Raw genomic sequence first — 13,507 nt, 5'->3', positions numbered from 1 at the left:
GGCCTAGAACTCACTCTGTGGACCTAGCTGACCTCAAACTCAAAGAGATCCTCCTGCCCATATCTCCAGAGTGCTGGGATTAATGCCTATGCCACCAAACCTGACTAAAAATGTAAACTTCTGATCCATCTAGATGTAGTTCAGTTTTGGAGATGGGGCTCAGCAAACAATAGTTCCTTAAGTCCCTGCCACTAAGCTTGACAGATGTCTCCCTCCTAGATAATTCTCTTGCTGACTAACATTTGTCTAGTTTAATAATTTGCCAAATGCAACTAACATTTGTTGAGCACCTGCCCAAGGCTGAGCCTTCACCTTAGATGGAACCATGCCAGTAGGCCACGGTAAAATATAAAATAATAGAAATGGGTTAGCCAAAGATATAAGAGCTAGTTAACAATACAATTAAGTAATTTGCCAAGCAGTGATTTAAATAATATAGTTTTGTGTCATTATTTCAGGAGTCTGGGCAACTGGGAGACTTTAGCATTTACATGATTCATGCTGTTTATCTTTTCACCGTAAGGAAATAGATGTAATCTGTCTGGCTTGAAGTTACACACTTCCTAGTCAGAGCTAGGAGTCACAAGCTTGAAGATCAAGGCTATAAATTGCATTTTTAAATTTTCTGTATCTCAACTTGGCATTTAGCATGGTCTGTAGTGCTCCTAAAAATGTTACTGATGAAACAAAACAAAACAAGAACACTAGTGCTGACTGGACATAGTGGCACATGCCTGTCATTCCAGCATTCTAGAGACGGAGGCAGGAGGATCAGAACTTCAAACACCATTTATAACAAGTTCAAGGTTAGCCTAGGCTGAATAGTGAGACCTTGTCTCAAAACAGTAAATGCAGGGCTGGAGAGATGGCTCAGTGGTTAAGAGCATTGCCTGCTCTTCCAAAGGTCCTGAGTTCAATTCCCAGCAACCACATGGTGGCTCACAACCATCTGTCATGGGGTCTGGTGCCCTCTTCTGGCCATACACACGGACAGAATATTGTATACATAATAAATAAATATTTAAAAGAAACAAAAACAGTAAATGAGTAAGGAAGAGAGGCTATAGGTGGAGCTCAATATCGGGTAGACCAATGAAGCCCTGAAAGCTGAGGGTGTGTGTGTGTGTGTGTGTGTGTGTGTGTGTGTGTGTGTCTTATTTTAGGGAACCCATAGCTGTCAAAGTTTTCTGGGTGATTCTGCTGTGCACTGAGTATTAGTTAAAGCCCCTGGTAGCACAATGGTTGACCTACAGGGAGTACTAAACTTTTTTTAAGATTTTTTTTTATGTTGTCCAGTCAGTTGGGTCTTGACCTTCTGTGCCCAGGTAATTGTTTTGCCTCAGTCTCCTAAGTAGTGGGGACTTCAGATGTATTCATTAAACAAACACACACATAACATAAATTAAAGATAATACAGTGAAAGGAATCAGAAGATGTGTAATTTCAGATTAACTCTTATTTCTGTAAAATGTTGATATGTACAATAAAAGTAAAAGATTACTTTTTTTAAAGATTTATTTATTTATTATGTATACAACATTCCTCCCATGTATGCCTGCAGGCCAGAAGAGGGCACCAGATCTCATTATAGATGGCTGTGGGCCACCATGTGGTTGCTGGGAATTGAACTCAGGACCTCTGGAAGAGCAGTCAGTGCTCTTAACCTCTGAGCCATCTCTCCAGCCCCCTAGATTACTTAATAATAAATCAATCAATCAATAAATAAATAAATAAATAGATAGATAAATAAATAAATAAATGGGACTGGAGAGATGGTTCAGCAGTTAAAAATGCTTGCTGTTTTTGCAAAAGACCCGAATTTGGATCCTAGGACCACACTGGGAAGCTTCAGCCTGTAACTCCAGCTCCAGGCCATCTAATGCCTTCTTCATGAACTCACATGCACATACCCACACAGAGACACAGAATTTAAAATAATATAAATATTTGAATAGTCAATGAGGGATATCTAGATGTTTTTAAACTGATAGTCAAGTTATAAAGTTATAGTGATAAAGTTATATAGTGATCTGAGTAACAAGAACTCAGATATTGTTCTTCTAACTCTAAATTCTGACTGGGGTTGGGGGGTTGAGACAGAGTTTTTCTGTAGCTTTGGAGCCTGTCCTGGAACTAGCTCTTGTAGACCAGGCTGGCCTCGAACTCACAAAGATCACCCTGCCTTTGCCTCCCTAGTGCTGGAATTAAAGCACCACCACTGCCTGGCTAAATTCTGATTTTTATAAGTATATCATAACCAAGATAAATAGCTTTTATCACACCAGCAGAAGAGTTATTCCACAAACCTTACCCATTGTTAATCAGTTACAGCATGATAATGTTATGTTTTGTAACGGAAAGAGGTTTCAAAATGTGGGACACATTTGTGCTGTGGAAACCTAGAAACAAGTAGAGATTTTAATGATATCAGCAGTTGCTTGTCTACACACATCTCTGACCATGTTTCCACAGCCTCTCCCCTTTTGTACTGTGATAGTAATTTAGCTCAGCAAACATTTACTGAGAACAGCCTGAGATACAGAATAGAATAACATACAACGTGTGATTTGGGAGGTGGAGGCAGGAAGATCAAGAGTTCAGAGTCCAGTTTGGGTTACATGAGACTGTGCCTCAAAAGAAAAACAAAGCAAAAAGTCAAATTGTGGACTACATTAGCACACATTCCTTGTCTTCAACTTTTTAATGATCTAGGAGGCAGATAAATAATCTACATGATTGGCTGGAAAATGGAAGTGTGCACAAGATACCTATGTCGTCCAAGGAAGGAAGGATTCATCCTATCAGGGAGAAGCTGGAAGGTGACCAGAAAACGGCTTTTAGAAAGAAGTAGAAAGATGTAGCAAAACAACTGAATCAGAAATGACCAAAATTCCTCCACCTAGTACCCAGTCCTGCAGTGGACAGACAGAGTTCCATAGTTACAGTTACTACTGATGCACACCTGCATCAGCCACCTTGGATTACTTAGTTTTAGTTCCTTGTCACTAATTTAAAACTGTATTATTTTGTGTGACGTGTCTGCAAGAGTGTTGACACACTTCTGCCACCGCTCAGATATGGAGGTCAGAGGACAGTTTTTTCCTTCCACTCTGCTCCCAAGGATCAAGCTCGGGTTGTCAGGCTTGCACAGGAAGAATTTTTACCCGCTAAGCCATCTCAATGGCACTAAAATCACTAGTTTTTAAAATTACACAGCCAAGTAGTGTCTTATTAGTCTCTCACTAGCCTTTCTGTCGAAAACAGTATGTGGGTCATAATACTAACAGTCTTGTGGATTACTTCCCCTTCCAGGGCTTGAAGGCTGCTTTATGGAAATAACCGACTCTTCACTTGGGCTTTGCAAATGTGTGGTGAGTGGTTGCTTGATATCAGAAAGCCAAGCATACATGAATCTGACAAAGAACTCTAAAGGCTGGGCTATAGCACAGAACTCCAGCTTTCTCACATGGTGCATACAAGCCTGACTCAACTCCTACTGTCACTGGGGGGAATGTGCAGAGAACCCATTGATTGCTTCACCACCACTCACCTTTCCCCAACCTCAGACTGTCCTGCTGCTGTTTTTCAAATGCTCCAACGTATGTGTGGAGGGCAGAGGACAACTTTTGGAGTCAGTTTCTTCTTTCCACCATGCCTAGTGGGTTCCAGGGCTAGAACTCAGGTCGGGTGTCAAGCTTGAAATGCTGAGCCATCGAACAGATGTTTTTAACTTATACATATTCCTTAACTGTCCCCTCTGGAGGAAGGTTTGAGGCTTGGGTCTGTTGCTTCCTCATATCTGGCCACTCGATGTATAAACTTACTCTTTTTGTTAGTTTGTTTTGCAAGACAAGATTTCTCTGTGTAGCCCTGGTTGTCTTGGAACTTGCTCTATAGACCAGGCTGGTCTGGAACTCAGAGAGTCACCTGACTCTGTCTCTCGAGGACTGGGATTAAACTCTTACTCTTTCACAAAAGTCATCCTTTCCACAGTTAACATCCTGTGCCGTGCACAAGCAGGTTCGGGTTCAATAGTAAATTCAAAGTGCCGTTCTTCCCTAAAGAGTTTAAGGAGCAAACCCCGTCACTTCTTGCTAGCTCTGGGGCTGAATCCTCTCTCCTGCTCTCACTGTGCAGTGGGCTTTGGAGAAGGTGTGGTGCCTGAACAGATCTGATACTGAGCCCTGGCTAAAAAGGCCTGTGCGGGAGAAGGGAGGACATGGAGGGCAGGAGTTTGTACTATAATTAGTTCTAGGAGTAAAATAGATGGGGGAGGGAGAAGAGTACAGCCGGCATCTATTTTAAGCAACGGGTGATTGACAGGACATGTGTACTGGACTGTACTGATCCAAGGCCCAAGTTGCCTGCCTATGGCGTGTGGTGTGTGTGTGTGTATGTGTGTGTGTGTGTGTAGGCCTGGGTCGGCAGAAGCAAGACAGCCAGATAGGCAGGCCGGACGGGGTACCAGCACCTCAACTTGTCTCTGAGGGACACTGTCCAAACTCCGGAGGTCACGGGCCAAGCTGTGCAATGGGTGCTGAGGAGGAGGTACAGGTCACATTAGCAGGGGGAGCACCCTGGGGCTTCCGGCTTCAGGGGGGGGCTGAACAGAAGAAACCTTTACAGGTATCCAAGGTAAGGGAAAGCCCCTAAAGTGATATTTCATAAAAAGGGAACCTAAGAGAACTTGGGAAGAGTCATGTGGTGGCCTTCTGGGCCAGTGGGGGTGGGCAGAGTGGGAGGTTGTGAAGAAGAGGTAGTGGGCAGGTGGGCAGGTAAGCATGCTCAAGGCTATAGGGAGCAGACTGTGCCCACAAGCTCCTGGAAGACTAGAAGCAAAGACAAGTCTGGTTTCAGGGAGCAGAGCAAAAGGAAGGCCCTGCTTCAGCACTGTGGGAGAAGAGACTGAGTCTGCTCATCCAGTATTTGCTCCCCTATGTGTGTGAGCTTCTCTACTCCAAACTTCAGGAATGTAGGGAAGGTTCTCATTTCTCTCTGACTAATTTGTGACAAGCTAAGGCAGTCTCTCCCAGCCCAACCCTGCCCTGCCCTGCCCTGCCCTGCCCTGCCCTGCCCTGCCCTGCCCTGCCATGCCTTCAATGCTCCTCTTTCCCTAAGTCATATCCATTTTCTTACTAGGCAAGATTAGGTGCTAGGCTTGCTGATTAAGTCATCAGCCTTACAGTTTGACCCTAAAGGCTTACTTTCTGGGCTGTAAAACGTGAATAATGATAGTACCAACTGTATAAACTAAGAATTAGGTGCAATGTTTCATACTGTGCAGTGCCTAACACTGGGAGAACTCAACAAATGATAGCCCTGTGTCACAATCTCCCAGAATGCCTCTAGGCAGGTCTTTTTAGTTGCACCCCAGACATCTCCTTACTCTATTTGCCCTACAAGACAACAACAAGAAAGCCCTTTTTGTCCTTTCATTCCACTCTCATTGGAGCTCCCCATGATCCACAATCTCTCCTCCAACATCTTAGATCCGAAGACGGAGCCAGGCTGGAAGAGCAGGACTCCGAGAGAGGGACCAGCTCTTGGCAATCAATGGAGTTTCTTGCACAAACTTCTCCCATGCCAGTGCCATGACCCTCATCGACGCCTCAGTACATCAACTCGTCCTCACTGTTAGGAGGTATGAAGTCCTCTCCTCCTTTTTCTCTAGCCTGGGTCTCATCTTGCCTGTCTCAGCTCTATGTCTCACTGACCTGACTTCGGTAACTAACACGTACCTATTTCTGGTTACTTTTTCTGCTGAAGAATGTTTGTATATACATCCCAATGGAATGTATCTGCAACTGAGGGATGGGGTGTCAAGCAGGTATTTGAATGTCCGGTGGACTTCAATCCTTGCCCGTTCCTTATCACATCTTCCTCAAAGTCATCAGATCCCTCTCTCCTAGCCCACCTATTCCAGCCAGATGCCAGTATCCTTTCTCCCCTGCCTTGCTCCTTCATCCCTCCAGATCCCCCCCCCCCAGAGCTGTTAGTCCTGTAACCATTAGACCCTCTTTTAAATTCATCTTTTTCCTGCAGGGTAGCAGATGAAGGGTCTGTGTGATCTCCATCTCCAGGGGAGCTTCAGGTGCTGTCACCCCTATCTCCGCTGAGTCCAGAGCCCCCAGGTGCTCCTGCTCCCCAGGCTTTTCAGCCTGGGAGTCTTCGATCACCTCCTGACAGTGAAGCTTACTATGGAGAGACAGACAGTGATGTTGATGGCCCTGCCACACAGGAGAAACCCCGCCGAACCCGCCGCCGAGGTCCCACAAGGCCTGTCCCTCCAGGAGCCACACCTGATGAGGTGTACCTGTCTGACAGTCCTGCAGAACCAGTACCTGCTAAAACTGGCTCTCCCAGCCAGGGTGACAGCCGTGTGAGCTCCCCGTCTTGGGAGGAAGGAACAGTCCTTCAGCCACCACCTGCTGAAGCACTTCTGCTACCCCATGGTCCACTCCGGCCTGGTCCTCATCTCATCCCTATGGTGGGTCCTGTTCCTCACCCAGTGGGAGAAGATCTTACTACCACCTACACCCAAAAGGCCAAGCAAGCCAGTGAGTGCCTGATTTTTTTGTTCTCAATCAGGATCTGAGTCCTAAGTCTCACCCACACATCATATCTACCTCATGTTCCCTGGAAGCAGTCTTTGGGACAAGTTGAGAAAGTAATGAGGAAGAGAATTATTTTACCCAGGGTCCTAGTTATCTTACAACTGGTTGTTTTTTTTTTTTTTTTTTTTTTTTTTTTGTTTTTTTTGATTTTCAAGACAGGGTTTCTCTGTAGCTTTGGAGCCTGTCCTGGGACTAGCTCTTGTAGACCAGGCTGGCCTCGAACTCCCAGAGATCCGCCTGCCTCTGCCTCCCGAGTGTGCGCCACTACCGCCTGGCACAATTGTTATTTTTACATGGCTTAGTGGCGCAAACCAAGAACAGACAATAGAGGTGAAATGGTGAGGGCCTGACGTTTGTGATGGCGGTGGTTTTGCTACATGGCAGGATGAAGGGAAGAGAACTGACAGTTCCAGGCAGGGAACCTGAAAGCAGGCCGCGGCTCTAGGGGCTTTGCACAGTGTTAATTGTAGGCACGGTATGAATGATATTTTTGACACTTGTGAGTTCATTGGGATTTCTGGGAACTAACGGGGTGTTGGGAGTAATCATGAGACCTCTAGGAAGTTGGGAAGGAATTTTTGTTTTTGTTTGTTTGTTTTGTTTTTCGAGACAGGGTTTCTTTGTATCTTTGAAACCTATCCTGGAACTAGCTCTTGTAGACCAGGCTGGCCTCGAACTCATCGAGATCCACTTGCCTCTGCCTCCTGAGTGCTGGGATTAAAGGTGTGCGCCACCATCGCCACCCGACTAGGTTCTTGCTATTTTAATGTGAGCTACAGAATGGAATCTAGTGATGTTTCTCTCTGCCCTACGCCTCCCATTCTGTTTTCACAGACTTCCTTTTTGTCATTTCTGAAATTTCAGGATTCGCTCTCTCTGGTTATCTGTTCTCTCTTTCTCAGGATTCTCTCTTCTCAGGACTTGCTCTCTCTGGTTTTCTGTTCTCTCTCTGTAAGGTCTTGCTCTCTCTGGTTATCTGTTCTCTCTTCACCATTCTGATTTTCACTTCAAGGAATTCTGTCTTTGGATTTGCATAGAGGTTAAACATGTGGAAGATTATAGTCTGATATCCTAAGAGTGTTCCCATATCCTACAAAGAAATTCCAAATGCCCATACTTATCCCTAATTCTCATTTTAGCACCCCTCCCTTCCCATCATGCTGGGCAAGATCCTATTTAGTGGCTCAGGCTTATTTTTAGCCAAGCAGACCTCACAGTACAGAGAGGGTGGGGTGAGGGGAAGGGGAGGCAGGTGCCCACGTCTATCACACCAGAAGTTGGGAGGGGGACAGGTTCTAAAAACAGCTCAGTGAGTTCATTCAGCTGCCAGCTCTGGAGACAAGACAAAGGGGCTTTAAAAGGCCTTGGGGGTGACTCAGGCTGGTCCTGCTCCAGCCAGCACTGCCTTTCTCAGCATGGAGGCCATTGAGCCCCTCAGCCAAGCCAGCTGCGACAAAGACCCAGTTCCTGAGCTCCAAGACCCATTCTATGCAGGTACTACCCTTTCCCACTCAAGGGAGTGCTGGGGTTAGAGTGGAGGGCAGTGTCTCAGCAGTGTAGGAAGGGTGGTTGTTGGGAAAGGCCACACTCTCTTATCCTCTCTTTTTTTTTTTTTTTTGCTGTCCTTTCCCTCATTCTTTCAGGAAAATGTCACCACCCTTTTCTCAGAATGGGTTGATGCTAAGACTGCATGGCAGGGGGTTTATGACCACACGAGCTGTGGGACACTCATAGGAAGAGAGAGAAGTAGGAGTGCCCTGTGATACACAGAGACATGTACGTGCAAATCTGGGAGAAGATATGTGGGAACACTTCGTGTTGTTGTACAGGGGCAGCTTATATCAGGACAGCACAATGGCTGTTCACGTGGGCCCTGGCAGCGTCCATGCTGTTTACTCATCTCACTGCGCACAAAGTTATCTTATGAAGAGCTAGGCAATACTGTCCTTATTTACAGGAAGGTAAACGGCCGAGATGAAGTAATTCTCCCAAAACTAAAGTCTGACTCCTGTGTCTATTCTCTCACGCATAATACTATTCTGTGTTATATACGTGGGGATGAAAGGAATGAGGACCCTAATTAGAAAGCAGCTTGGTATCTTGAGAGGAAAAGTAGATGGAATGTCAAGAATTTTCCAGGAGGAACTGGGGATCACAAACCAGAAAAGTATCCCTGTCCAGGGCGGGTTCTATAGCAGGGCAGCCCTTCCTACTTCCCGGCCCCACCTACTCAGGCCTCACGTGGCATATGAAGTCCTGCCCTGGTTCCTCAGCACACAGATCTTCTCATGCCCACTAAAGATATGCTCCTCTTTTGAGATCTCCACTTGAAAGGCTGGGCAAATGGGAAAGGAAACAGTTCTGGCCTCTGAAGCTGTCTACCCCTGAGCCAACACCAACTTGTGGGGAAGGAGAATATATTTACCTGCTGACCTTGAAATCCCCTAAAGATGTAGGGGTTTGCTTTGGAGAGCAGCGCTTTGACTTGACCTGCAGCTTGGATGGAAAGGAGCATTCTAGCAGTTAGGAGGGCCAAGGTCAGTTCTAAAATCCTATCGACACTAAACCAGAGTCTCTATGGGAAAAACTTTGGGAAGTCCTACCTGGAACATGTATTTGACAGATGTGTCTGCAACTCTGTGTTCGTATGAGGGTATAGGTATAAATGAACTGATGAGTATGTAAGCTGGGACAATTGTGAATATGAAAGTTCAATGGAGGAAATGTGTCCCGTAGCTGGTTTTCAGGAGACTGATGTTAACGCGATAGAGGGAGCTGCTTCTAGGAGTGTTTATGATGTGAACTTGTGAGTTGTGAATGAAGGGCCTCATTAAGAACCTGTGTGTTGGTATGGGCACAGAGGTGCACACCTTTAATCCCATGACTTGGAAGGCAGCAATAGCGGGATCTCTGTGAGTTTGAGGCCAACTTGGTCTACACAGCGAGTTCCAGGACAGCAAGGGACATGTAGAGAGGCCCTGTGACAAAAGGATTCTATGTGTCCTGGTTATAGGAGTAGTAGGTGTGAGGAATCCACTTACATAGTATGGTAGGAGACGTGTCCCTTCAACTTTTCTCTCCGGGATGGGTCCTGCCTGCCTTAGAATAACCCCTCCCCCACTCCACTGCCAGTCAGGAATGGGAGGCAGGTGGAGAATGTGTGGCGTGGATAAGGCTCATTTCCTGGAAAACGTGAGTGCAACAGAGGGGGCAGAAGAGCTGCGGTGTGAGCAGTGTCCTGTCCTTGGTTTCACCTTTCCCCTCCAGTCTGCCTCCAAGTCAGAGGACTCTGCCACAGGCAAGAGACTTTGTGGTTCCTTTCAGCGAAAAAACAGGAGGTCAGAGCTTTGAGGAGCAGAATTAGAATAGGGTTGATTTCTCTACCTCTTGATCTCCTCCTCAGAACTGCAAAGGGCAGAAAGTCTCCAGGAGAAGAGCGTGAAGGAGGCCAAGACCAAATGCCGGACCATTGCATCCCTGCTAACAGCAGCCCCCAACCCTCACTCCAAGGGGGTGCTCATGTTTAAGAAACGGCGGCAGAGAGCCAAGAAGTATACCCTAGTGAGTTTCGGGGCTGCAGCTGGGACAGGAACAGAGGAAGAGGACGGCCTCCCCCCAACGAGTGAGTCGGAGCTGGACGAAGAGGCCTTCTCAGACGCCCGCAGCCTTACTAATCAGTCCGATTGGGACAGCCCTTATCTGGACATGGAGCTGGCCAGGGCTGGCTCAGGAACAACAGAGAGCTCCGGGCTGGGAGGGCAGTTGAGCGAGGTCTCTGGGCGAGGAGTCCAGCTCTTTGAACAGCAGCGCCAACGGGCAGCCTCCTGCACCCAGGATTTGGCTCAGGTGGGCCCAGCAGCCATGCAAAATGGGCAAGGTCTGCAATCACCACCTCGAGCTCAGAGTGCTCCCCCAGAGGCAGCTGTGCTCCCACTCAGCCCTTTGCCGGCCCCTGCAGTCAGCCCTAGCCCCTTCTTGCCTGATGGTGGAGCCCCCAGCCCAGCGCCAAGTATCTTTAACAGGTCAGCGAGGCCTTTTACCCCAGGTTTACAAGGACAAAGGTCAGGTACCACCTCAGTGATTTTCAGACCTTTAGCCCCCAAGAGGGTGAACGAAGGCCTGGGAGCCACCAACCCCGCCCCGTCCCCCTTCACAGCCCCTCTGCAGGGGCCCACCCCTCTGCCCAGCTTCATCACGGGAGTGCCTGGCCACATGCCCGTCTCCGGGGCTCCCAGCACCCCACGCTCCGGGGGTCCCGTAACCGCTACTAGCTCCCTGTACATCCCAGCCCCGAGCCGGCCCGTTACACCGGGAGGCGCCCCAGAGCCTCCCGCTCCTGCTAGCGCAGCTGCTATGACCTCCACCGCTTCCATCTTCTTGTCGGCGCCTCTGAGAAGCTCTGTGCGCCCGGAGGCGCCTGGTCCCGCGGCCCCCGGGTCTGCCAGCGCTCGGGAGCAGCGCATCTCTGTGCCAGCTGCCCGCACTGGCATCCTGCAGGAGGCCCGGCGCCGAGGCACCCGGAAGCAGATGTTCCGACCTGGAAAGGAAGAGCCGAAGAACTCGCCCAACCCCGAGCTGCTATCGCTGGTGCAGAACCTGGATGAAAAGCCTCGGGCGGGTGGTGTGGAATCTGGTCCGGAGGAGGATGCTTTAAGCCTTGGAGCTGAAGCCTGTAACTTCATGCAGCCACTAGGGGGCAAGAGTTACAAGACCTTGTCTCAAGTGCCACCGAAAACCCCGCCTCCAATGGCTCCCAAAACTCCACCTCCTACAACTCCTAAGACTCCACCCCCTGTGGCTCCTAAACCCGCCTCTCAAGGGCTCCTTGATGGGCTAGTGAATGGGTCGACCCCTATGGCTGGAATCCCGGAGCTCCCAAGGCTGCAGGGGAGGGGTGGGGAGCTATTTGCCAAGCGGCAGAGCCGTGCCGACAGGTATGTGGTGGAGGCTACACCTGGCGGTAGCCTTAACCCTGGCCTTCGCCCTAGAAGTCCTTCTCCCACGCCTTCACTGCCCCCATCGTGGAAATACTCACCTAACATCCGTGCTCCACCCCCTATTGCTTACAACCCACTACTCTCACCTTTTTTTCCCCAAGCTGCCCGAACTCTTCCCAATAAGGCCCAATCCCAGGGTCCTCGGGCGGCCCCCAAACAGGGTATCAAGGCCCTGGATTTCATGCGGCATCAGCCATACCAACTCAAAACTGCAATGTTCTGTTTTGATGAGGTTCCTTCAACTCCTGGCACCATTTCAGGGCCTCCCAAAACTGCCCGAGTCCAGGAGATCCGCAGATTTTCCACTCCGGCACCCCAGCCCACTGCAGAACCCTTGGTTCCCACTGTTCTTGCCCCCAGAGCGGCTACCACATTGGATGAACCAATTTGGAGGGCAGAGCTGGCCTCATCCCCTGTCACTAACCCAGACCATCCTCACGAGTCTCCCAGGAGCTTTGCTGCCACCCCCAGCTCCTGTGGTTTCCAAGTAGCTAGGCCCCGGTTCTCAGCCACCAGAACAGGGTTGCAGGCTCATGTGTGGAGGCCTGGGGCAGGGCATCAGTGAACAGGGAAGAGGTCCCAGGACCAAGTAATGGAACTTAGAGTCCCAAACATTTCTTCTGCTTTGTCCTACCGGCTTTTTATCCCGCATCGCCTCTTGCCAGAGATAGTGTTCCCCTTCAGTTTCTCAACTCTGTGCTGCTTGCTGCTTTTTAACCTATTACCTTTGCTTTGGTATCTGCTCTATATTTCCCTGCCTCCATCTCTGGCTTCTCCACTCAGAGGTCTCAGCAGTTTCTCTCCCCCCCCCCTCCATTTGTGTTTCTGTCTGTGGGCAGCACTTTAGTGTTAGGCAAAAAGAGCACTGTAAGTGACTATTGAGATATTGAGATCTCAGGCAAAAAGCTCACCACGAGGCAAGCAACTGAACCGTGTCCTGAGCCCCTCCTCACTCCGCGTATGTGTGTATGTGTGTGTTTCTCTGTGTGTGTGTGCGCGCGCGCGCACGCGTGTGTGCTCATACTTTTGCAAATGTGTGTGGCTAAGATCTGCTCTGGAAAGGCATGAATTAACCATATATGTGAGCTTCTCTTGAGGCAAAGATAAGAGGGGAGTTCTTTTCCTTCTACTAGAAGGGCCAGATAGCTCCACAGGGAGTCTTGTGAGGGACAAGAGCTTAACTGCAGAAAAACTCCCAAGAGAGGATGTCTGTAGCAGGGACACAGCACTGTGATGTTAACGAGTCTGACAAGTTTCATGGGTCTGAGTTATACAAGCTAGACCTGGAATAAAACTAAGAATTCTATTTCTTTGGAATTCCGGAAGTTAGCAAGCGGGGTCCTGTGCTGAGCAAGTTAGTATCCAGAAAGTAGAGCTTCTGAACCGCTGAAGACAGAAAAGAGGTGAACAGTGAGAGAGAGTGCATGGGGAGAGTGAGGCAAACTCCAGGAGCAGGGCTGAAATGAGTGACGTGACCAAGAGGGAGACCAGCTATGTGTAAGGGAGCATGGGGGACAGGCTGAGCTCAGGAGAGTGCAAGCATTTGCCAGAGCAACGGTGTGAGGTGTGTGCCGAATGTTAGAGCTGGTGGCTGTGCTACCTCCTGCGAATCTGACCTTCCACAGCTGCAGCTTCTCCTGACTATCTGGGAAAGGCAGGGAGACACTGGGCCCAGACCTCCTTTTTGGCCTACCCTACCCGCAGAAGCCTAGCTTTTGTTCCTGTTCGGCTTCAGGTCCTAATTTCTGGTCCTAGAAGGGTAAGGACTGTCCTTCCATGAAGACCACCACCAGCCACGCCTGCCATTTGGCCTCGAAGTCAACCTTTTCCTTTCCAATACTGGGCACCACAATTCTTTGGTTTGTGCACAAGAATAAAACATATGCCCACACCTTC

At 48.8% G+C, this 13,507-nt stretch overlaps 1 protein-coding gene across 1 annotated transcript in view; it reads left to right on the top strand.

Annotated features, from left to right (window-relative positions):
• Positions 1-13,507, top strand: part of Synpo2l (synaptopodin 2 like) — a 15,535-nt gene extending 2,028 nt beyond the window's left edge. Inside the window, 4 exon segments of the mRNA XM_050126946.1 lie at positions 3,313-3,371; positions 5,490-5,641; positions 6,043-6,557; positions 10,018-13,507. Of these exon segments, the coding sequence (XP_049982903.1) occupies positions 3,330-3,371; positions 5,490-5,641; positions 6,043-6,557; positions 10,018-12,176 (2,868 nt within the window). The 5' untranslated portion in view covers positions 3,313-3,329 and the 3' untranslated portion in view covers positions 12,177-13,507.

The sequence above is a fragment of the Alexandromys fortis genome, unplaced genomic scaffold, assembly GCF_014885135.2.
Source record: "Alexandromys fortis isolate MF-2015 unplaced genomic scaffold, M_Fortis_MF-2015_v1.1 scaffold_233, whole genome shotgun sequence".
Classification (NCBI taxonomy): Eukaryota; Metazoa; Chordata; class Mammalia; order Rodentia; family Cricetidae; genus Alexandromys; species Alexandromys fortis.
Note: the sequence above shows the minus strand (reverse complement) of the source record. Positions and strands in the feature narration are given on the sequence as shown.